Source organism: Chlorocebus sabaeus, chromosome 10 (genome assembly GCF_047675955.1).
Source record: "Chlorocebus sabaeus isolate Y175 chromosome 10, mChlSab1.0.hap1, whole genome shotgun sequence".
Lineage (NCBI taxonomy): Eukaryota > Metazoa > Chordata > Mammalia > Primates > Cercopithecidae > Chlorocebus > Chlorocebus sabaeus.
Window position 1 is genome coordinate 83,275,591 of NC_132913.1, and position 22,772 is coordinate 83,298,362.

General features: G+C 36.0%; 1 protein-coding gene across 1 annotated transcript in view; it reads right to left on the reverse strand.

Annotated features, from left to right (window-relative positions):
- The window catches only part of DNAH7 (dynein axonemal heavy chain 7), a 330,767-nt gene that overhangs the window by 289,783 nt on the left and 18,212 nt on the right, over positions 1–22,772 (reverse strand). The window contains exons 5-8 of the mRNA XM_007965701.3: positions 15,104–15,191; positions 13,907–14,087; positions 11,572–11,647; positions 6,297–6,422 (exon numbers count right to left, since the gene is read on the reverse strand). Of these exons, the coding sequence (XP_007963892.3) occupies positions 6,297–6,422; positions 11,572–11,647; positions 13,907–14,087; positions 15,104–15,191 (471 nt within the window). The remainder of the gene's footprint in view (positions 1–6,296; positions 6,423–11,571; positions 11,648–13,906; positions 14,088–15,103; positions 15,192–22,772) is intronic.

Sequence of the window (22,772 nt, forward strand, 5' to 3'; positions counted from 1 at the left end):
TCATATTCCTAGGTTTAATCATTAAAAAATTGTGTTCCATATAATTAAATGTTAAAGAACACGAGATATTCTAATTTTAAAAGTAATTCATATAATTAAATTCAATAGGAACACAACAAAATATGTAACTTCACTGTGAAGTAGAAGAAAGTTGCAATAACTGGGATATGAAGAATAGTTCAAACTGGTTTTGCTTTTAAACTGTAGTTATTTAAACAGGAAAAGAGGGAGGGCTCAATGCTTCTAGGATCCACTGCTCTGAAAAAAAATTGCAGCCTCTCTGAAAAGAAAGTGGCCCTCATTTCAGGCAGCCATGGGGTGAAGGAGTCTCACATCTAATCAAGAACCTTTCGAGCCTGTCTGATTTTTTTTTTTTTTTTTTTTTTTTTTTTTTTTTTGAGACGGAGTCTCGCTGTGTCACCCAGGCTGGAGTGCAGTGGCGTGATCTCGGCTCACTGCAAGCTCCGCCTCCCGGGTTTACGCCATTCTCCTGCCTCAGCCTCCCGAGTAGCTGGGACTACAGGCGCCCGCCACCACGCCCGGCTAGTTTTTTGTATTTTTAGTAGAGACGGGCCTGTCTGATTTTTTAAAGAACACAGGGATTACGGGACTCAACAACTTTCAATACAAACCCTCTTTTGACTACAATGTTATAGATCTTTGTTATACAGACGGTTTACTCATCTAAGTATTTTCTCTGTCAGGTTAACAAAAATGAAAGATAATATTAGCATTAGTGTCATCGTGTTCTTAAAAAAATCACATGTAATGTTTCCTTAATGACCAATGTAAAATACTAGTTAGTAAACAAAACACATTTCAAATCTATTTCCTTACATTTCTTCCACAAGCTAAAATTCATCTGAGTTATAATATACTCCATACATGACATTGATAACAATTAGGCACAAAGTAGGTATAACCATTGCTAGAGAACCAATGTGTTATTCTGCATAATTGAGCAATGTAATGTTTTATATAAAATATGTCTAAAATATAGCATAATAGTACATAGTAAACATAATCTGATCTCTTTAGCTTCCTAGTTAATGCTTTCAACATTATTTTACATTTTAAAATTGCAGCTGTAATCAGGATGCAGATGCCTGTGGTGTGAGATAGCACTGAATAAGTAGTAGTTGCAAGGGCACAAGCTCTGGAATTCACCTTGCCTTTGAGCCACCACACCAATTTTCCTTAGTTTATTCATATTCGATTTGAAACAGAATTCGAGGCACAGAGTACCATCTTTGATGTTTTGAGATTGAAAGGTTTTACACAGTACAATAATTTTCCCATGAAATCTCTCCAAATAACATTGCCCATTTGGTCAACAGGATGAACTGTTAAGAAAACAGGAAAAATACTACCAGACACTGTTCTTGCTTTCTCAGGATGGTCCCTACAATAACCCAGCAGTGGAACAATAGTTTAAATCATTGGTTTAAGACAATAGAAAGGATCAGGAAAAAAGATATTACTCACTATGTGTTAGCTTCAATTTGGTTAGCAGAAGGAAATGCAAGTCTCTTTAAAAGTTTCATGATGATAAGTCTTCTAATCACCAAAATAACTTCTTGATTTCAATTTTATATTAGTAGAACCACATAGCTTCAAATCACCCAGACCATGAAACTCAGGATTGCCTCTGAACTCTTCCTATAAATCTTCCCATATCCAATCAGAAGTGAATTTCTGTAGGCCCATCTGTCGGTCACATATCCCTCCTACCCTCACAACTGTCACTTAATGCTCACCCCAAGCTGAAACCCACCCTGACCCGTGGCTCTGTCACTGATTTTCAGGCAGGAGGAATTTCAATAGTCCTGGCCCAATACTCTGGACTCAGCATCAAGTCAGTCTCTACCTTTGTTCTCTAGTTCTCAAAACCAATCTTCTCTCTTCTTACCAAGACCAAGTTTCCCACAGAAATCCCACTCGAACCATCTACATTTCTTGGTTGTCCCATAAAATTTTCCCTTTCTTAGGAACATGTTTTGCTTTTGCCAGTCCTCCTTTTTTGTAACTTTCAAAGTAGCACACTATAGGCAGTGTCCTGCACTTGCTTTTTTCACTTAATTATCTTCTCCTGGAGACTTTTTCATATTAACACATCAAGATTTTTCTCACTCATATTTTATAACTACATAATATTCCATTGTGTACAGTATAACTTATTTAACTAGACTATCAATGGATGCTGGCTTGTTTCCAGTCTCTTATAAACAAATGCCACCATAAATAGCATTATAACTATATAACTTCCTGTATTCTCAGGTACATCTGTACAATACTTATCCAAAAGTGAAATTGCTGGATTCAAGTGTTACCTGTAATTTGTAATTTTGATAGGTATGGCTGGGATTCCCTCAAAAGGGAGCCCATTTCTTCAAGCCTTACTAACAAAATGGGCTATCAAATTTTGTAATTTGTGGGGAAAATGGTTTCTCAGTATAGTTTTAATTTCGATCTCTTTACATTTCTTGTATTATGAGTTAGGTTAAGCATCTTTTTAACATGTTTAAAAATTATTTCATTTGTATCCTGCGTGCTGTACGGTAAATCGATTATACTGTTCTGATCTAGTAATTTTTTTCCTAGATTCACCTTTGTCAAATAATAAATTTTTAAAAGCCATTTCATCTTTTAAAATGAGCTTAATTTTCTTAGACACCTGCTTTTACATTCAACTATGATGATTTATATTACACTGTAATTTCTACATTCTCTTGTGATCTTCATATATGCACTATTTTACAAGCAAAAATATGTGTTGTGTAGGGTATGACTGCATTTCAAAGCCTATCTATGACATTAAGTGGGTTCTGTAAGTGTAAATACCAATAACATGAATTTCAATATCTTTTCTAGAGCGCATCTTATCAGGTTTCCAAACTCATGTGTTTTAGAGTCACTCAGACAAGTTTTTGCATTAACATTCCCCGACCCACTGCCACACATAGAAATGTCATATATTTTCAAGGTCTGCTGAGACTCAGGGTAAATGACTGCCACTGGAAGCATGCCCTTCATATTCAACGCTGCCTACTACTCTGAGAGGCAGCCCTTGTTGACTGTCCCCCCACTCTTAATACTCACATACAGAATAAAAACAACCTAGGCTTTCGAAGGCAACATAGGAGCTTGTGGAGCTTTCTTTTCACCCACAGACTGCAAGGTTTCTTTTCCATTTGTCTTTATCATGGATGCCTTGAAGTTTGCTTCAGTTGCTGCTAACATCTCTGTCACCATAACCTGGAGCCTAATTTTGGACACATACACTTTTTATTGTTTTTTAAATTTCAGCTTTGTTACTTTTTCTTCCCCCTTTTCATTTTCTTATCTCTTGCCTCCTGAAATCATCTAACAGACTAAGTCTAGCATTTTATGGACAATAGTAGGTCATGGAGTCGCATCCTTCAGTGTCCAGCTCAGTGTGTTGTGAAAATGAATATAAAAGAAAACAACAACTTGTGGTGGTGTTTGGAAAATGAAATGTACTAATGTATGGAAACATAACTTGTGAAAGTGATATACATGACCTCATGACTGCATGCAAAATTAGATCATGGGCATTGTCAGCTGAGAAGAGGTATTTGAGCTCCAGTATTCAAAAGAAAAGAAATGGAAAAAAACATGGGGCAATGAAGTAGCCTCTACCTACTTAGTATAAGTCAAATTAAGCCGACAAAGAAATCCATACTGTACAATGGAAAGATGGAAGAACGTATTTCCTAGAAGTATGTATTCTGAAAGCTAAAGCCAGTTTTAAGGATCCTAGCCCATTCCCTGAAGTCACCAGAGGTCCCTGAAGTATGTAGAAGGTCAGAATACGTGTTAGAAACCCTGTATAATCCCATTACATTCTGCAGACCTGGGTTCATTCAGCAAAGTAAGCCAAGTCTGTAAGTTCAGAGAGTTCCACAGTGTGCAACTGAAAATGAAGAAGGGAGGGAAAAATAAACTCAAATAATTGACCCACATGGAGGACGCAGAGCTTCCTAGAAAGGCACTGGAGTGAAACTTCATGCCCAAGTTTTCCTCCCAAAAGGGAATCACTCAAAATTTATAAAGAAATTCTGCTATAAAGAAGAAATGAGAGGGAATTCTGTAAACCGAAAATCTACATAAAAAGTACAAACTCTTACTGACATATATACACAAGATTGAATATTGAAAGATATGTAGGATATGAGCAAAAGTGCTTTTTTTTTTTTTTTTTTTTTTGAGTTGGAGTCTCACTGTGTCACCCAAGCTGGAGTGCAGTGGCATGATCTCAGCAATCTCGGCTCACTGCGATCTCTGCCTTCCGGTTCAAGCAATTCTCCTGCCTCAGCCTCCAGAGTAGCTGGGATTACAGGCACCTGCCACCACACCTAGCTAATTTTTGTATTTCTAGTAGAGACGAGGTTTCACCATCTTGGGCAGGCTGGTCTTGAACTCCTGACCTTGTGATCCACCCGCCTCGGCTTCCCAAAGTGCTAGGAGTACAGGCGTGGGCCACAACACCCAGCCTCAAAGTGCTTCTTAATTTAATGACACATGTCTATTTTCTAAAATTAATATAAAAACTTAATATATTCCAATCAGAACATCGACAATTTTTCTGTCTTTCCATCTTTCTTTTGAATTAAATAAAATAGGCTAAAACTTAATAAGGAAAAGTAAATGTTTAAAAAATAGCCAAGAAGAGTATAAAAAATAGAGTTGGGATTCCTCTCACCAAATAAAAGCACATACCACAGAGTCACCCACTGTACTTGTACAGAAAGAGATTCAAAGATGACAGGAAAAAAATTAGAGAATCCAGAAGGACATTCTGATTACTATAAATTCTGTAGATTTCTATAAATTGAAGAGTTAATCCACGACAAAGATGATAGTTCCATTAAGGGGGAAAAGGTAGATTGTTTAAGAAATTATGCTGGCACAACTGGCTATCTGGAAGAAAATAAAACTGAATTTCATTCTACATCATAGGTAAAAATAACCTTCAGTGGTCAAAAAACTAAAATGCTAAAAAAAAAATTACTAGGTAGCCAGGAAGATCTCATACACAATTTACTAAATAAGGAGACCTTCTTGATCAAGACTAGGAGAATTCAGAAGAAAACAGAGATATATTTAACAGTATAAAAAATTTTTAATTTCAGAGTGTCAAAGGAAACTATAAACTCAGTCAACGGACAAATTATAAACCTGAGTTTTAGCAGTTGTTTGATTTGTTTCAGGTACTAGACACAGAAGTAAAACCTCTATTATTCTAAGAGGTTATCAAATTGGTAAGAAAAGAGGAAGAACCAACAAAACATTGACAAAGATATAAGTAGAGAATTCACAATCAAATTCAAATAACAACTACATAAAAAGATGTTCAAATTCCCTAGTAGTCTAGCAAAGGAAAATGGAAGTAATGATGTTATAGCATTTTATATTGATTGACAAATAGTGTAATACACATAGTTAGAATTTTAGGGAAAGAAGTTCTCATTTACTGTTGGTAAAAATGTAAAGTATCAAACATTTCTGGAAAAAAATCTGGCAAAATATACTAAAATAAAAACATAAATATGCTATGATCTAGATATCCACTTATGTGACTCTATCCCATGTAAACAGAGGGACCAGTGAATAGTAACACATGTACAAGGTTATTTCCTGATGCATTATTCATAGTATCAGAAACTGAAGCAAAATGAATGTCCTTGGAATTCAAAGTAATTCAAGATAACACAGAAAAGGAATTCAGAATTCTGTAAGATAAATTTAACAAAGAGATCAAAATAATTAAAACAAATAAAGCAGAAATTCTGGAGTTGAAAAACACAATTGACATGCCAAAGAATGCATCGGAGTCCATTAACAGCAGAATTGGGTTAATGGGTACAAGAAAATATATAGTTAGAAAGAATGAGACCTAGTATTTGATAGCACAACAGGAGGACTATAGTCAATAATATTTTAATTGTACATTTAAAAATAACTAAATGAGTATAACTGGATTGTTTGTAACACAAAGGAAAAATGCTTGAGGGGACGGACACCAAACTTTCCATAGTGTGATTATTCCTCATTGCATGCCTCTCCCAAAATATTTCATGTACCCCATAAATATTTTAGAAAAGCAATGTTCACTTTTTGCTCTATATGTTGTTTATTTAAAACCATGTTTGAATACTTACGTTAAAATGGTAATGTTTTACTTTGCAGTTAAAATAGTAAAAGAAATAATTAAGACATAGTAAAACAACTTCCCTCTATATTTTAAAAACCTCTGTAAGGCTACATATACTCACTTAAAATTGCTGTGCCACAAATCTAGTACAGCCAGCATTGTGGGGTTCATTGCATTTAAGTGATCCTTAATATAACTGCTTGCAGCTAAAAAAGATTTCCTCCAAGGTTTTGGCAGAATTTCCATTCTGAAAATGAAGAAAATATTCAGTTACATTATTTCAAAGTCAAAAGAAAGTATTTTTATAGTAACTGTACATTTTGGGTAATAATGGTTTAATTTTAATAAAATATGTGCTGTATCCCTCATAATAACAAAACAAGCAATTATGTTTTAAAATATATAAAGATCATATGTTTTATGGCTTAGTGCAATTTGATTATAAAAATTAATGATTCTGAAATTAGATTTAAATCTTTAATACAAAAGGTAACTAATTTTTATCCCCAAATACTTGATCTTATTGACTCCACAAATAATTTACAATGAACAAATGAAAACAGCAACCAGCTATCTCATAAACATCTTCAAATATTCTTTAGTAATGTCAGGACATACATTAAAATTTTCCCTTTATTTATTTTTAAAATTCCTCCTTTATTTTTATTTTTAAAACATTTTAAGGATATAGTCCAACCTTCCTATAGAAATCCCCTTGAACTTTACCCCCTGTTAATATATAAACATCATTTATAAATCACAAACACTAATGTTCTTATTTGAAGACACATTTACAGTTAACCCTTGAATAACACAGGTTTGAACTGTGCACATTCACTTACATGTGGATTTTCTTCCACTTCTACCACCTGCTCCCCCTACAGCAAGACCAATCTCCCTCTCCCTTTCCCCCTCCTGCTGCTCTCCCTCCTTCTTTCCCTCCTTCTTTCCCTCCTTCTTCCCTTCCTCCTCTATCACTACCACCATGGAAAGATTACAAGGATGAAGACCTTTAAGATGATCCACTTCTACTTTATGAATAGTAAATACATTTTTCTCTTTCTTATGATTTTCTTAATAAAATTTTCTTTTGTCTAGTTTATTTTAAAGAATTAAGTATATAATACATATAACACATAAAATATGTGTTAATTGGCTGTTTATGTTATCAGTAAGGCTTCCAGTGAGCAGTAGGGTATTAATAGTTAAGCTTTGGGGAAGTCAAAACTTACATGTGGTATAGGGGCTCAGTGGCCCTTACTCCCGTGTTAAAGATCAACTGTATTCTGCAACTCTTAAGACTTTAATAATCATCTTTTATATATTGAAATGTGCCATCTTCATCTTTCAGAACATATTTAAACATTTATATTTTATGTGTATGTAGTAAGTTTAATTCAATTTTTCATGTGTGAGTGACTGTATTGCCTTTGCAATTATGAAGGATGATTTTTGTCTTTCCCAGGAGAAAAGTTGTTCTCCATAGAGGATATGGAAAAATGGGTACATAACTTTTTGTGTGTGTATGTGTGGAATGGGAAATAATTGGGGGCTTTTAAAAATTTTTTATTTTTATTTTTATTTTTATTTTTGAGATGGAATCTCACTCTGTCACCCAGGCTGGAGTGCAGTGGCACAATCTCAGCTCACTGCAACCTCCACTTCCTGGGTTCAAGCAATTCTCTTGCCTCAGCCTCCTGAGTAACTGGGATTACAAGCACGTGCCACTATGCCCGGCTAACTTCTGTATTTTCAGTAGAGATGGGGTTTCACCACATTGGCCAGAACTGGTTTCAAACTCCTGACCTCAAGTGATCTGCTCTTCTCAGCCTCCTAAAGTGCTGGAATTACAGGCGTGAGCCACTGCACTTATAGGCATTTTTAAATGATATAAAAGAAAATAAAACTGAAGTAGTTATTTAATCATACAAGTTCCATCCTTCAAACTATTTAAGAGATTTATTTCTAAATGTTAATTATTATTAGAGAAAATATACAGCAAGCAGATATTCCCATTATGTGTTCTACATTTCCATCCATGTAACAAATTGAAATACATTCTATAAATATATATATTCTGCAATGTTCCCAATGTTCCCAAAAATCAAACTTTTATGCCCCTACCATATCTGAAGTCTATGCTAGTTGCTATGGGGATTTTAAAAACCTATATCATATTCTTTCCATCAAGTACTCATGTTTTAACCATTTTAGTTTCCATCTGTCTATGTCTAGTCATCTACCTATTGATCCATCAACTCATAAATGTAACATTAGGCTTAAATACATAAATAAACAAAGAGCATAAGAACAATTAGCTGTATAGAGGCTTACAATGGAGATATTGCAGGTTTGGTTCAAGACCACCCCCATAAGGCAAATATTGCAATTAAGTACATCACACAAATTTTTGGTTTCCCAGTGCATATAAAACTTATGTTTATGCTATATTGTAGTCTATTAAGCAGGCAATGGCATTGTATCTTTAAAACAAAATGTAGGGCCAGGCACAGTGGCTCACACCTGTAATCCCAGCACTTTGGGAGGCCAAGGTGGGAGGATTTCTTGAGCCCAGGAGTTTGAGACCAGCCTGAGCAACATAGGGAGATTGCGTCTCTTAAAAAAAAAAAAAAAAAAAAAATTAAATTAGCTGGGCATAGTGATATGCGCTCATGATCCCAACTACTTGGGAAACTGATGTGGGAGGATCACTTGGGCCTGGGAGGTTAAGGCTGCACTGAACTGTGATCATGCCACTGCACTCCAACCTGGGAAACAGAGAAACCCTATCTCAAGAAAATTACAAATGAAAAAAATAAGCCAGGAGCAGTGGCTCACACCTGTAATCCCAGCACTGTGGGAGGCTGAGGCAGGTGAATCACTTGAGGTCAGGAGTTCGAGATAAGCCTGGCCAACATGGTTAAACACAGTCTCTTCTAAAAATACAAAAATTAGCTGGGCGTGGTGGTGCACACCTGTAATACCAGCTACTCAGAAGACTGAGGCAGGAGAATCGCTTGAACCCCAGAGGCAGAGGTTGCAGTGAGCCAAGATCACACCACTGTACTCCAGCCTGGGCAGCAGAGTGAGACCCTGTCTTGAAAAAAAAAATGTATACACCTTAATTTTAAAATGCTTTATTGCCACAAAATACTAACAATCATCTGTCTTTTGTGACTCATAATCTTCTTGCTGGTGGAGGGTCTTAATGGCTTCTAACTAACCAAGCTGTGACAATTTTTAAAAAATAAGACAGCAATGACATCTGCCACATAATCAATTGACTCTTCTCTTCATGGAAGATTTCTCTGTAGCATTCAATGGTATTCGATAGCATTGCACCCAACTAGAACTTCTTTCAAAACTGGAATCAATCCTCTCAAACTCTGATGCTGCCTTATCAAGTAAGCTTACATAATATTCTAAATCCTTTGTTGTCATTTCAGTGTTCACAGCATCTTCATCAGGAGTAGAATCCATCTTAAGAAACCACTTTTTTTATTCATCCATAAGAAGCAACTCCTCATCTGTTCAAGTTTTATCATGAGATGGCAGCAATTCAGTCACATCTTCAGGCTCCACTTCTCATTCTTGTTCTCTGTCTTCCAACACATCTTTCCAACACATCTGCAGACTTCCTCCACTGAAGTCTTGAGCCACTCGAAGTCATCCACAAGGGTTGAACTTCCTCCAAACTTCTGCTCATGTTGATATTTTTACCACCTTGTATGAATCACAAATGTTCTTTACGGCATCTACAACAGTGAATCTCTTCCAGAAAGTTTTCAATTCTCTTTGCCAAGATCCCTCAGAGAAATCACTATAGTAGATATAGCCTTTCAAAATTTTTTCTACAATTTCAACTTTTATTTTAGATTCAGGGGGTATAAGTGCAGGTTTGTTACATGGGCATACTGTGTGATGCTGAGGTTTGGGGAGCAATTGATCCCAACACCCAGGTACCAGCACAGTCCCTGCTGTAGTTTGTATATACCCTCCAAATCTCATGTTGAAATGTGATCACCAATGTTGGAGGTGGGGCCTGTTGGGAGGTAACTGGTTCATGGGGACAGGTTTCACATGAATGGTTTAGCATCATCCTCTTGGCACTGTCCTCGCAATAGTGAGTTCTCACGAGATCTGGGTGTTTAAAAGTGTGTGGCATCTTCCCTCTCACTGTCTTTTGATCTTGCTCTCACCATGTGAGACGCCTGCTCCCACTTTGCCTTCTGCCATGATTGTAAGCTTCCCAAGGCCTCCCCAGATGTCAAGCAGGTGCCAGCACCATACTTCCTGTAAAATCTGAACAACTGTGAGCCAATTAAACCTCTTTTCTTTATAAATCACCCAGTCTCAGATATCTCTTTATAGCAACACAAGAACGGCCTAACTCAGAACCCAACAGTTAATTTTTCAACCCTTGCTCCGTTATGGAGATAGCTTCTTTTCTTAAACCTCATGAAGCAACCTCTATTACCTTCAAACAGTTCTTCTGCAGCTTCCTTACCTTTCTCAGGCTTCACAGAACTGAAGAGAGTTAGGGCTCTGCTCTGGATTAGGCTCTGGCTTAAGGAAATGTCATGGCTGGTTTGATCTTCTTCCAGACTATTTCCTCCATATCAGCAATAAGGCTGTTTCACTTTCTTGTCGGTCATGTGTTCACTAGAGTAGCACTTTTAATTTCCTTTGCATTCACAACCTGGCTAACTGGTACAAGAGGCATAGCTTTGGCCTATTTTGGCTTTCAACATGTCTTCCTCACTAAGTTTAATCATTTCTAGCTTTTGATTTAAAGTGACAGATGTGCGACTCAGAGGCCATCGTGGGTTACTTGGCATAATTTCAATATTGTTCTATCTCAGGGAATTAGGGAGGCCTTAGGAGAGGAAGAGAAATGGGGGAGTGACTGGTTGGTGGAGAAGTCAGAACATACACGACATTTATTGACATCATTTGCCATCTCACATGGGTGCAGTTTGTGGCTTTCCAAGACAATTATAACAGTAACATCAAAGATTACTGATCACAGATCACCATAACAGATATAATAATAATGGAAAAAACTTAAAATATTGTAAGAATTACCAAAACTGACAGAGAGACACAAAGTAAGCACAGGCTGTTAGAAAAATGATGCCAACAGACTTGCCTGACAAAGACCTTCAGCTCCAAAAAAAAACCTCACAAACCTCTTATTTGCAAAAAACAAAGCAGCTGTGAAGTGCAATAAAGCAAAGTGCAATAAGATGAGGCATGCTTGTATATGAAATATATACATACATTTATTTATATATGTTATAAACTTACATTCAAGAAAATACAATCGGTGTATAAATATATAAACATATACAGAAATGGTCACATAATCAACATCTTAGAGGAATCTGATCACTTACTCAGCACGATGGGCTGGAAGTTCATCTGTCTTTTTATCATCTTCTTTCTCTCGAGGATCTTTTAAAACGAAATCAACTAAAAGAAAATTTTAAAATTCTGATAGATAACCTTATATTAGCTGTAGTATATTTCCAAGCAATTGTAATGCTAGTTATATTAAAATTAACTGTTTAAATTATATTAAAGTTGCTTAATAATGAGCATTTATGAACAGAAGAAAAATTTTAAAATCTTACAAGAAAATGTATCATGTCTGTCTTTGAGGATATATGTTCCCTTTCTTAACAGAATGTGTCCCTCCTCTTTCATTTGAAAGGAATACTTGCTCCTAATATTACATTTTCCTTTATAGCTATTCCATCAGAAATATTCTTGTTGAATTGAAGGTCAACAATACAGGGTAGTAGTAGTAGTAGTTCTATTTCACTGAGAAAAGGTACGTACAGTTGGCCCTCTGTATCTGCAGGTTCTGCACCCATGGATTCAACCAACCATGAATCAAAAATATTCAGAAAAAAAAACAGACAACAATAAAAAATGACACAAAAATATACAGTGTAACAATGACTTACATAGCATGTACATTGTATGAGGTGGTATAAGAAATCTGGAGATGATTTAAAGCATATGGGAGGATGTACATAGGTTATATGCAAATACTATGCCATTTTATAACAGAGACTTGAGCATCTGCAGATTTTGGTATCTGTTGGGGAGGGGAGTGTCCTGGAACCAATCTCCTATGGATACCAAGGGACAACAGTATTGCTTTGTTCTCTTTTAAGCTGCAGAAGAGCATAAAACAGTCTTGTTATAAAATTAGTAAAGTCAGCTACCTCGCTTCTGTCTTCTACGGTCTTTAATTCACATTTAATTCTAATTCTTCTGCCTGTCTTTCAAGATGTTCTAATATGCAAATCATATGTATTACCCCCTTCCCTACACTCCTTCAGAGACCCTCCTTTACCTTTAAGTGCTCTAAAAAGGCATATAAGGCCCTTCAGATTCTGTCCCCTTCCCTAAATGCAGCCTATGCTTTGGCTTCAGAACTGCTTACAAGCCCCGAAGAGGCTCTCATGCACATCTGCTATCATTCACACCATTTCCTAGGCCAAGCATGTTCCCTGCTAGACTGTTGCTCATCCTTCAAGACTTAGTTTAGGTTCCTCCAGAGTCCTTCCTCACAAGTCAGAGATGACCTCTTCTCCCTTACAGTGTATCTTCTGTTTCTCTCCTCTTTGGACTTACTACACTTTGCTGTATTATTTAGTTATTTGTCTATCTCCCTCATTACACTATGAACTCTGAGGGGAGGGATTAGGCTCTTTATTTTTATATTACCAGGATACTACATAGAAGTCACAAATACAATGAATGTCCTCCACCAAGAAGGGTCCCCCACATTACTCCAAAGCATTATTATTTCTCCAACTTTGAACACAGCATCTGTCATATTACGTTTATTATCACAACCAACTGGAGATGCTTTTTAAAAAGTACAGATTCCAAGGCCCTGCCTCCAGGGATTTTAATTTAGTTGGGGCCAGAAGTCAGTATTTTTAAAATGGTTCTGATAATCAGTCAGCCTTAGGATCTATTTGTCTGTACCATGGGTCAACAAATTATTTACATAAAGGGTTAGACTGTAACTATTTTCAACTTTGTGGGCTACAAGGCCTCTGTCACAACCGCTCAATTTTGCTCTTGTAGCTCATAAGCAGCCAGATTTATAGACAACATGTAAATGAATTAGTGTGGCTATGTTCCAATAAAACTTTATTTATGAAAAGAGGCAGTGGCCAGATTTGCCTGTGAGCTATATAGTTTGTCAGCCTTTGGTCTACTGCAACAATTTTGTATTAATCACATTCTAATTTATGACATCAGTAATATTAATGTTCATTGTTAATGCTACACTTTTAGGTAATTATTTAAATATGTATGTCTTGTCTCATGTCTACACCAAAAGATCCTGGAATGAAGAGACCATCTTAAAGGGAGAAGTTATCTCCTAAATGTCTAATGCCTTGCATAAATTAGATGCTCCCAAAATATCTTGAGGGCTTGAAATTAATACTTTATAATTTTCTTCAGTGCTATCCTTTGTGGTGGGGATATATCCCTACAAATAGAAATAGAATTATTTTTTGTAATACCTTATTAATGAATTTGCCTAAGATATTAAGTAATATAATAGCAATGTAGGAAATGGCATAATTATAATATTGTGAATAGTTTCAAGTATAGGTACTAATTTTTAATACAAAACATACAAAAATTATCTTTAATGAGACACATATTCAAATTAAAAATCAAAGCATAATACCGATTTACCTATGGATTTCTTTACACTAAGAAGATAATCCTCTCTCATTTCATCAGATAATGTAGCTATGCTGTCAGTGAAGACTTTCAGATGTTGTGGAACTAAACCCAGTACATGTTCTAGCCAAGAGTCTTCCATCGGGGCTACATGGTCTGTATCAATTCCATGGTGAATATAATAGTAATATCTCTACAAAAAGAAGATAAGAAAAATGTAAATGTATAACAAAAGAAGTATGTTTATCAAAAATAAAACTACTGAGCAAAATTCAAGTTTTAGGAGAACAAAGTATTTATAAAGGATAAAAAAGTATTTGGTACAATTCACACAGGCATTATTTGATATCTCCTAAATGTTACAAATGTATATTTTCATGAAAACTAAAACTCTTATCTCAGTTTATAACTATACTGTAAAACATCAAGTTATATTACCAAATATATGATGTACTTAACAGAGTCCATGCTGAATTAGTGTTTTGTAAATTTTTTAAATGTGTTGTTAGTTTTTGTCCTTTTATTATCAGAAGAGATCTTAAAAGCTGTAAGCAAATCAATATCTCTATATATTCACTCCAGAAATATTATACAATAGGATTTAGGACATTTCCAACTGGCCTATTAATATTCCATACTATAATTTTATAGCTGCTATTGGATATGCTCATAAAATATTCATTTTAAAACAAGTTATTATTTCTATAATAATGAACATTTAACTTCAATATATGTTCACAAATTTTTACATGTCACTTATTAGAAAAAATTTAAATGTCAAAATATCTTTTAATTAGCAGTGTTAAGTCTTTGATATTTGCATTTTTAAAAATTATTATGTATTTAAAATACTTGAATAATTACTATTTCTAAAGTAAGTTAATATGCCTTGTAAAATGTACATTATATAATTATTATAGGATAATTTATCATAAAATATTAAGGCACATGAAGCTATACATGACTGAGGCTGGCTTTAATATGGAGAGCAGATAGATTTGAAATTTTTTTAAACTGTGGTCTTAGGTAGCAAGGGAGAGAAAGATTTATTCTATAAATCCCACAGAGCCTTTTTATAGGACTCTGTATTTATTCCTATGTCCACAGAGTTTCACAAAGGAGGAGCACAGAGTGTTCTCAAAAGTATAAAATTATCTTCAAGTGTTTCTTTCATTTTCAATTATACTGACAAAAGAAATGGCCTGTTACCAAGATGTCTTTCTCTATAGCAGAAGTGGTCGGTTTTGGAATTGTACTTCCATCAGGGACAGCTGAGTCTAAGTCAGCACCTTGTTGCCTAAGAAAACGATAAACATACATTCAAAAGTAGATAAGGGACAGTTAGAACATAAAACAATGGATATAAGAACACCAGGATTATTTTCTATTAAATCATAAGGAAAAATGAATTATTGAACATTTTACAAACAGTATACATATTTGTTTCTCCAAATACTTTATTCATAGAGAGACAATTATATTGGAAGTTATTTGCAAGACCTATTCAGAAATCACACCCTTCTCAATGGCCTTTACTTATTCTTCCTCATTACTCAAGAATCAAGCTCTCTCTTCTTTGAACTTATAAAGGAACACTCTTGCATTATTCCTAAAATATGTATAGTTATTTATAAATGAGTTTTAAAAAGAGCATTGATGGAAAGTACTTTAAACACAGTTTTGCAGAAGACACAGACACATTCTTCAAAAGGCCATTTCTCAGATTTCTATAGACATACAAGTTAGCAATCAGTAACATGGAAGCTCTTATGTGCCTATGTATTTATTATTGGGTATATGTTCATATAACACAACAATGTTCCTAACTATAATTTAATTCAAAATATATGTCAAAGATGAGCCACATTTTGTGACATGCTCTGGGGCTACACTGGGCAGAAAGGCATAGTTCACATTTTCAGAAAAATAAGTTGTTCTGGGATAGCTTTACCTCTTTATAACTGACTGTATCATTCTCTGGATCTCAACTTCATCTAAGATGGATACCGGTCACTGATGCTGTATAACTAAATACACCTTCCCACTAACTGCCCAGTGAGGGAAGACTCGAGGTTTATTGAGTATATCTGAGATACCATACCAAAGTGGGTACCCAGAAGAGATCTTCTAACTTATTTATCTTTTGCAAATCCAGGAATCCAGTGTTTTGTGAATTGTGCATATTCTTTTCAATTATATGGACAAGATAAAAGAGTCAAGGCTTTGGGTAATGTCTCAGTTTAATTCAATACATAGCTAGTGCTCAATAAATGTTTGTTAAGTGAGGGAATGCAAGTATGAAAGTAGTAGAAATCCTCAAAGTATTTAGTACATGGAGAGAAAGGGGTTGATATTCTAACTACAAACATCTGCGGATTCATTCATCTGCGGATGGACAGTCAGGTTGATTACGTAACTCAGCTATTATAAACAGTGTTGAAATGAACATGGGCATGCAGATATCTCTTGAACATACTAATTTCAAATCTTTTGGGTAGCTACCCAAAAATGAGATTGCTGGATCATATGGTAATTCTATTATTAGTTTTTTGACAAATATTTGTACAGTTTTCCATAATGGCTGTACTAATTTACATTCCCATCAACAGTGTACAAGGGTTCCTTTTTTCCACAAAGTGTCTTAAAAACCTACAACTAACATTTCACATTAATGTGAAAATCTGAATGCTTTCTCCCTTAGACTAAGAATTCCACTCTCACCAATTCTTTTCAATAATATATCAAAGGACCTAATAAGTGCAAAAAGGATATAAAAAGAAAAGCATCCAAGTTGGAAATGAATATGTAAAATTGTTTTACTTGCATACAGCATGATCATATGTATGGGAAATTCTACGGAACTTTTAAAAGCTCTAAAATAAGTAAGTTTAGTAAGGTCTCAAAATGTAAGGTCAACAAGCAAAAATCAATTGATTTTTCTATATACTGGCAAAGAACAACCAGAAAATAAAATTCAATAATTTCATTCACAATAAAATTTTTTAGTGGCCTTCATTTTTAAATTTTTTAGTGCCCTTCATTTTTAAAAAGAAGGGCAAGATTTCTACATACAAATATATAAAAAGTGCTGAGAGCAACTGAACATCTAAATAAGTGGAGAGAAATAACATGTTCATGGACTAGGCAACTCAATATTACTGAAATGACAATTCTCCAAAAATTGATTCATAGACTCAATGCAATGTTTTCTAAATCCCAGTAAGTATTTTTCCTTTACAAAATCTGACAAGCTGATCTCTAAATGTACATAGAAATGCAAAAGACCTAAAACACTCAAAACAATTTTGAAAAAGAAGAATAAATTTTGAGGGCTTAAACTATCTAATTTCAAAACTTACTATGAAGCTAAAGTAATCAAGACAAGTATGGTACTGGTGTAAAAATAAACACATAGATCAATGGAACAAAAATAGCCCCTCATATATGGTCAAATTATTTTCCACAAGTATGCCAAGGTAATTCAAGGGATTAGGGGTTGAAACATTTGAACATTTACATGCCAAAAAAATTGAACCTCAAGCCATACCTCACACCATAGACAAAAATGAAGTTGAAATGTATCATGCATGTAAATGCAAGAGTTAAAATTATTTTTAAAAACCGAAGCCAGGCACAGTGGCTCATGCCTGTAATCCTAGCACTTTGGGAGGCCAAGGCAAGTGGATCACCCAAGGTCAGGAGTTGGTGAGACCAGCCTGACCAACATGGGGAAACCCCATCTCTACTAAAAATACAAAAATTAGCTGGTTGTGGGAGTGCACACCCTTAATCCCAGGTACTTAAGAGGCTGAGGTAGGAAAAACACTTGAACCTGGGAGGCGGAGGTTGCAGTGAGCCAAGATCACGCCACTGCACTCCAGCCTGGGTGACAAAGCAAGACTCTGTCTCAAAAAAACCTATAAGGCTTCCAGAAGAAAATATAGGAGGAAATCTTTGAGAATTTGTATTAGGAAAAGACTCTTATATAACTCCAAAAGTATGAACAACAAAAGGAAAATTGATAAATTATATTTTAACAAAATGTAAAACTTTTCTTTTCAAAAAACATTGATATAACCTGCAACCATTGTTGCATCACCTTCTACTGTATTAAGTCTGATGGGTCTTTCCACCACCTCTAAGGCACTTTGGATTTGTTGGAGGAAGAAAACTGAATGAACAAAGGAGAAGAGAGGATGACAGAAGACTGTCATGTTTACTGCCAAACTGCTCTCAAGGATGATTGTGTGAAGTAGCTGAAGAGAGGCACCCAGTGCCTGTCTTCTCTATAAAGAAGGACCAAAACAGCAAGTACATAAGCACACATCAAGTAGAGCATCTAGGGGAGAACATTGGAATCTAGCAGAGAAAAAATAGGGACCCTCTGAGACATGGAAAGCTCAAGATGGCCATGTAGAGAGGAAAGTAGGGCAGTAGGCCAGTTCAGCCCACAGCCAGGAGGAATGCTCCATTGCAGGAAAAATGTAAGTGAGATGTTTCCCAGCTGTCCACATTTCCACCAAAGAAACCTGCAGTCCTAGATACAGAAAAGCCTGTTGGCTCTCAGGATCCCTGAGCCTAGTATAGGGTGCTGCATGGAGCACACACAACTGAATTGTTTCAGAGAGGGAACTCGGGTTAAATCCCATTTCTGGAACCCAAGCTGCTATAGCACTGCACTATTTTGAGAGCACAACCAACACCACAGGATTACACCCTGCCTAGGGCACAATAGTACCTACATCTCTACATTCATTTTTTTTTTTTTCCCCCAGACAGAGTTTCACTCTTGTTGCCCAGGCTGGAGTGCAATGGCGTGATCTCAGCTCACTGAAACCTCCACCTCCCAAGTTCAAGCAATTCTCCTGCCTCAGCCTCCCAAGTAGCTGGGACTACAGGCACCCACCACCATACCCAGTTAATTTTTTTTTGGTATTTTTAGTAGGGATAGGGTTTTACTATGTTGGCCAGGCTGGTCTCCAACTCCTGACCTCAGGTGATCTGCCTGCCTTGGCCTCTCAAAGTTCTGGGATTACAGACATGAACCATCGTGCCTGGCCTCCACGTTCTTAAGGCCTCACTGACATCCCCCTACATCCACCCAGAGGGCTACAATAGCATGGCATCAGCTGAACCCAGTGGGCAGCCACAGCACCAGCACCCAAGTTCATGCAGTGTCCTACTACCCAAGGAAGAGGCAGTCCAGCACATCAAGGAGGCTTCCCCCAGGGTACTGGGAACCAAAGTGTGTACTCCCCAGAGCCTAAGAGCAGTCTACCTGGGGCCACTGCCACCAACAATGACCCTGCCCCCTCATCAGCAGGGCCACTGTGTGTCCCACCTGGGGGTCCAGGGACCAGCCTGCCCACCCCACTGCTGACACTGCCAGTGCCCACCTGCCCCACCCTGGACCTTTCAAGCTGGCCAATACTCTGGGTGTGATCCACTCTAGCACTCAAGGACCAACCTGCCTTCACTATTGCTGGCATCTGTGCAACCCGTCTGGGTCCCAAAGAGCAGATCTCTTTGCCTACTTGTGCCCACATGCTCTGCCTAGAGACCTAAGGACTGCCTTCCCAGGGCTCAACACTGCCAGTGCCCATGCATGCCACCCAGGAAACCAACGACCAGTCCACCTGGCCCACTGCCACCATTGCCAGCACCCACACACCCCTCCTGGGACCCAGATACTACCCTCCATGAGTCATACCACATCCCCTGCCAGTGCTGCCATGCACCACCTAGGGACCTAAGGACTAGCCTACCTGGTGTCCCTGTCCTTAGCAAAGCCTTATCACAGCCTCCACAAACACCCACAGCCTAGCCACTAACTAATTTACAGACACCATTGATATGAAATACAATCAAAGTAATCATATGAACATTACACTATGGTGTCCACCCAGAACCAAAGCCAAAGCACCCTACCCAGTTAACATATTGATACATTCACAAGAAAAATTATTTTCCTATGGAAGCTACTTCATAAAATTGGAAGAAGTGATAGTTATAGCAGATGCACAGACATCAACATAAGGACAACAGAAACATGGAAAAAATCAAGGAAACACAACACCTGCAAAGGAACACAATAATTCTCTACCAACAGGCCCCAAAGAAAAGGAAATCTAAAAAGCGCCTGAAAAGAAATTCAAAATAATGATCTCAAGAAAACTCAGCAAGATACAAGAGAACACATATAAACAATACAAACAAATCAGAAAAACTCATAATCTGAACTAGAAATTTAAAGAAGAAATAGATGTCATAAAAAAAGAATTAAACAGAAATACTGAAACTGAAGAATTCAATGGACAAAATAAAAAATAAAATCAGGAGTTTCCACAATGGACTAGATCAAATAGAAGAAAGAATGTTTTAACTTGAAGACAGGTATTCTGAAATAATCCATTGAGACACAAAAAAAAGAATCAAAAAGAAAGAAGAAAGCCTGAGGGGCATATGGGACACCATCAAGCAAACAAATATTGAAATTTGGTGAGTTCCAGAAGGAGAAAAGATGGAGAAATGCATAGAAAATTAATTTAATGAAATAATAACTGAAAACTTCCAAAGTCTTAGAAGAGATGTAAACATCTAGAAATACAAAACTCAGAAAGATCCTCAAATAGATTCAATCCAAAAGTTCCTCTCTGAGGCACAACATATATAGTTAATCTATCAAAAGTCAAAGACAAAGAATTCTAAAAACAGCACAACAAAACTTGTTGTAAAATTTTCTTGTCAAGTGACATATAAGGGAATTGTCAACAGAAAAATGCATATTTATCAGCAGAAACCTTAAAGACCAAGATAGAATGAGACTATATTTTCAAAGTGCTAAAAGAAAAAAAAAATGTCAACCAAGAATACTATACTTAGCAAAGCTATCCTTCAGAAGTAAGGAGAAATAAGGACTTTCCCTAACAAATAAAAACTGAGCAAATTCATCACCACTAAACAGGTCCTATAGGATATGGTTAAGAGAGACCTGTATTTGGAAGCAAAAGCATGACATCTACCATCATGAAAACATACTAAAGCATAAAATTCACTAGAAGAGCAGATACACAAATGAGAAAAAGGAATGGAGCATTATTTTTAAAGAAGAACACCAAATCACAAAGGTAAGCAGTAAGACGAGAACGAAGGCCATATAAAACAACCAGAAAACAATCATTAAAATGACAGGAATAAGCCCTCACCTATTAATAACAACCTTTAATATATATAAACAGTTTAAATTCCCCTAATTAAAAGATACAGACTAGCTGAGTTGATTAAAAAAACAAAACCCAACTATATGTTGCTGAGAAGAAACTCATTTCACCTGTAAAGGCACACATATAGACTAAAAGTGAAGATATTCCATGCAAATAGGAACCAAAAACAGGTTTGGAATTTGCATAGTATATCTTCACTTTTAGTCTATGTGTGTCTTTACAGATGAAGTAGTAACTATACTTCTATCAGACAAAATAGACTGTAAGTCAAAAAAAAAAACACAAAAAGAGATAAAGGAGGTCATTATATAATGAAAAGGGATCAATTCACCAAGTAGATCTAATTATAAATATATACCCACTCAATACTGGAGCATTCAGATATATAAAGAAAATATTATTAAAGTTAAGGAGAAACATAGACCCCAACACAATAATAGAAAGGAACTTTAATTCCCCACTTTCAGCATTGGACAGATCATCTAGATAGTAAATCAACAAAGAAACACTGAACCTAAACTGCACTGTAGACCAAATGGACCTAATAGACATTTACCAAATTTTTCTTTCAATAGCTACAAAATATGCATTCTTCTGATCAGCGCATGGAACATACTCCAGGTTAGATCACATGTTAGGCCACAAAACAAGTCTCAGTAAATGTAAAAAATCAAATCAGACACAATGAAGTAAAACTAGAAACCAATAGAAAGAAGAACTTTAGAAACAGTACAAATACAGGGACATTAAATACCAAGCTCATGAAGAACCCACTGGATCAATGAAAAAATTAAGATGGAAATAAAAAATTTATTGAAACAAATAAAAATGAAAACATAGTATACCAAAACCTATGGAATACAGCAAAAGCAATGCTAAAAGGGAAGTTTACAGTAAGAAACCCATAAAAAACAGATTTCAAATAAACAACATAAAAACATACCTTAAGGAAATAGAAAAGCAAGAGCAAATCAAATCCAAAATTAGTAGAAGAAATAATAAAGACCAGAGTAGAACTAAATCAAAAAGATCAAAATCTAGGTGCAGTGGTTCATGCCTGTAATCCCAGAACTTTGGGAGGCCAAGGCAGCTGGATCATTTGAGGCCAGGAGTTAGAGACCAGCCTGGCCAACATGGCAAAACCCTGTTTCTACTAAAAATAGAAAAAATTAGTTGGGGGTGGTGGTATGTGCCTGTAATCTCAGCTACTTAGGAGGTTGAGGCATGAGAAGCACTTGAACCCGGGAGGTGGAGGTTGAAGTGAGCCTAGGTTACATCACTGTACTCAACAGAGTGAGATTCTGCCTCAAAAAAAAAAAAAAAAAAAAAAAAAGAGAGACAAAAAAGTTTTTAAAATTTAGTTTTTTAAGAAGCTAAATAAAATTGACAAACCACTAACTAGACTAAGAAAAAATCATTAGAGACTATTATGATTGACAACTACACAACAATAGATTCAAAACCTAGAAAAAATAGACACATCCCTAGACACATATAACCTACCAATATGGAACCAGGGAAGAAACAGAAAATCTGCATCGACAAATAATGAGTAATGAGATTGAATCAGTAATAAAAAGTCTCCCCAAAAAGAAAAGCCCAACACTGGTTAACTTTACTGCTGAATTCTAAGAAAATTTTAAAGTACTAACACC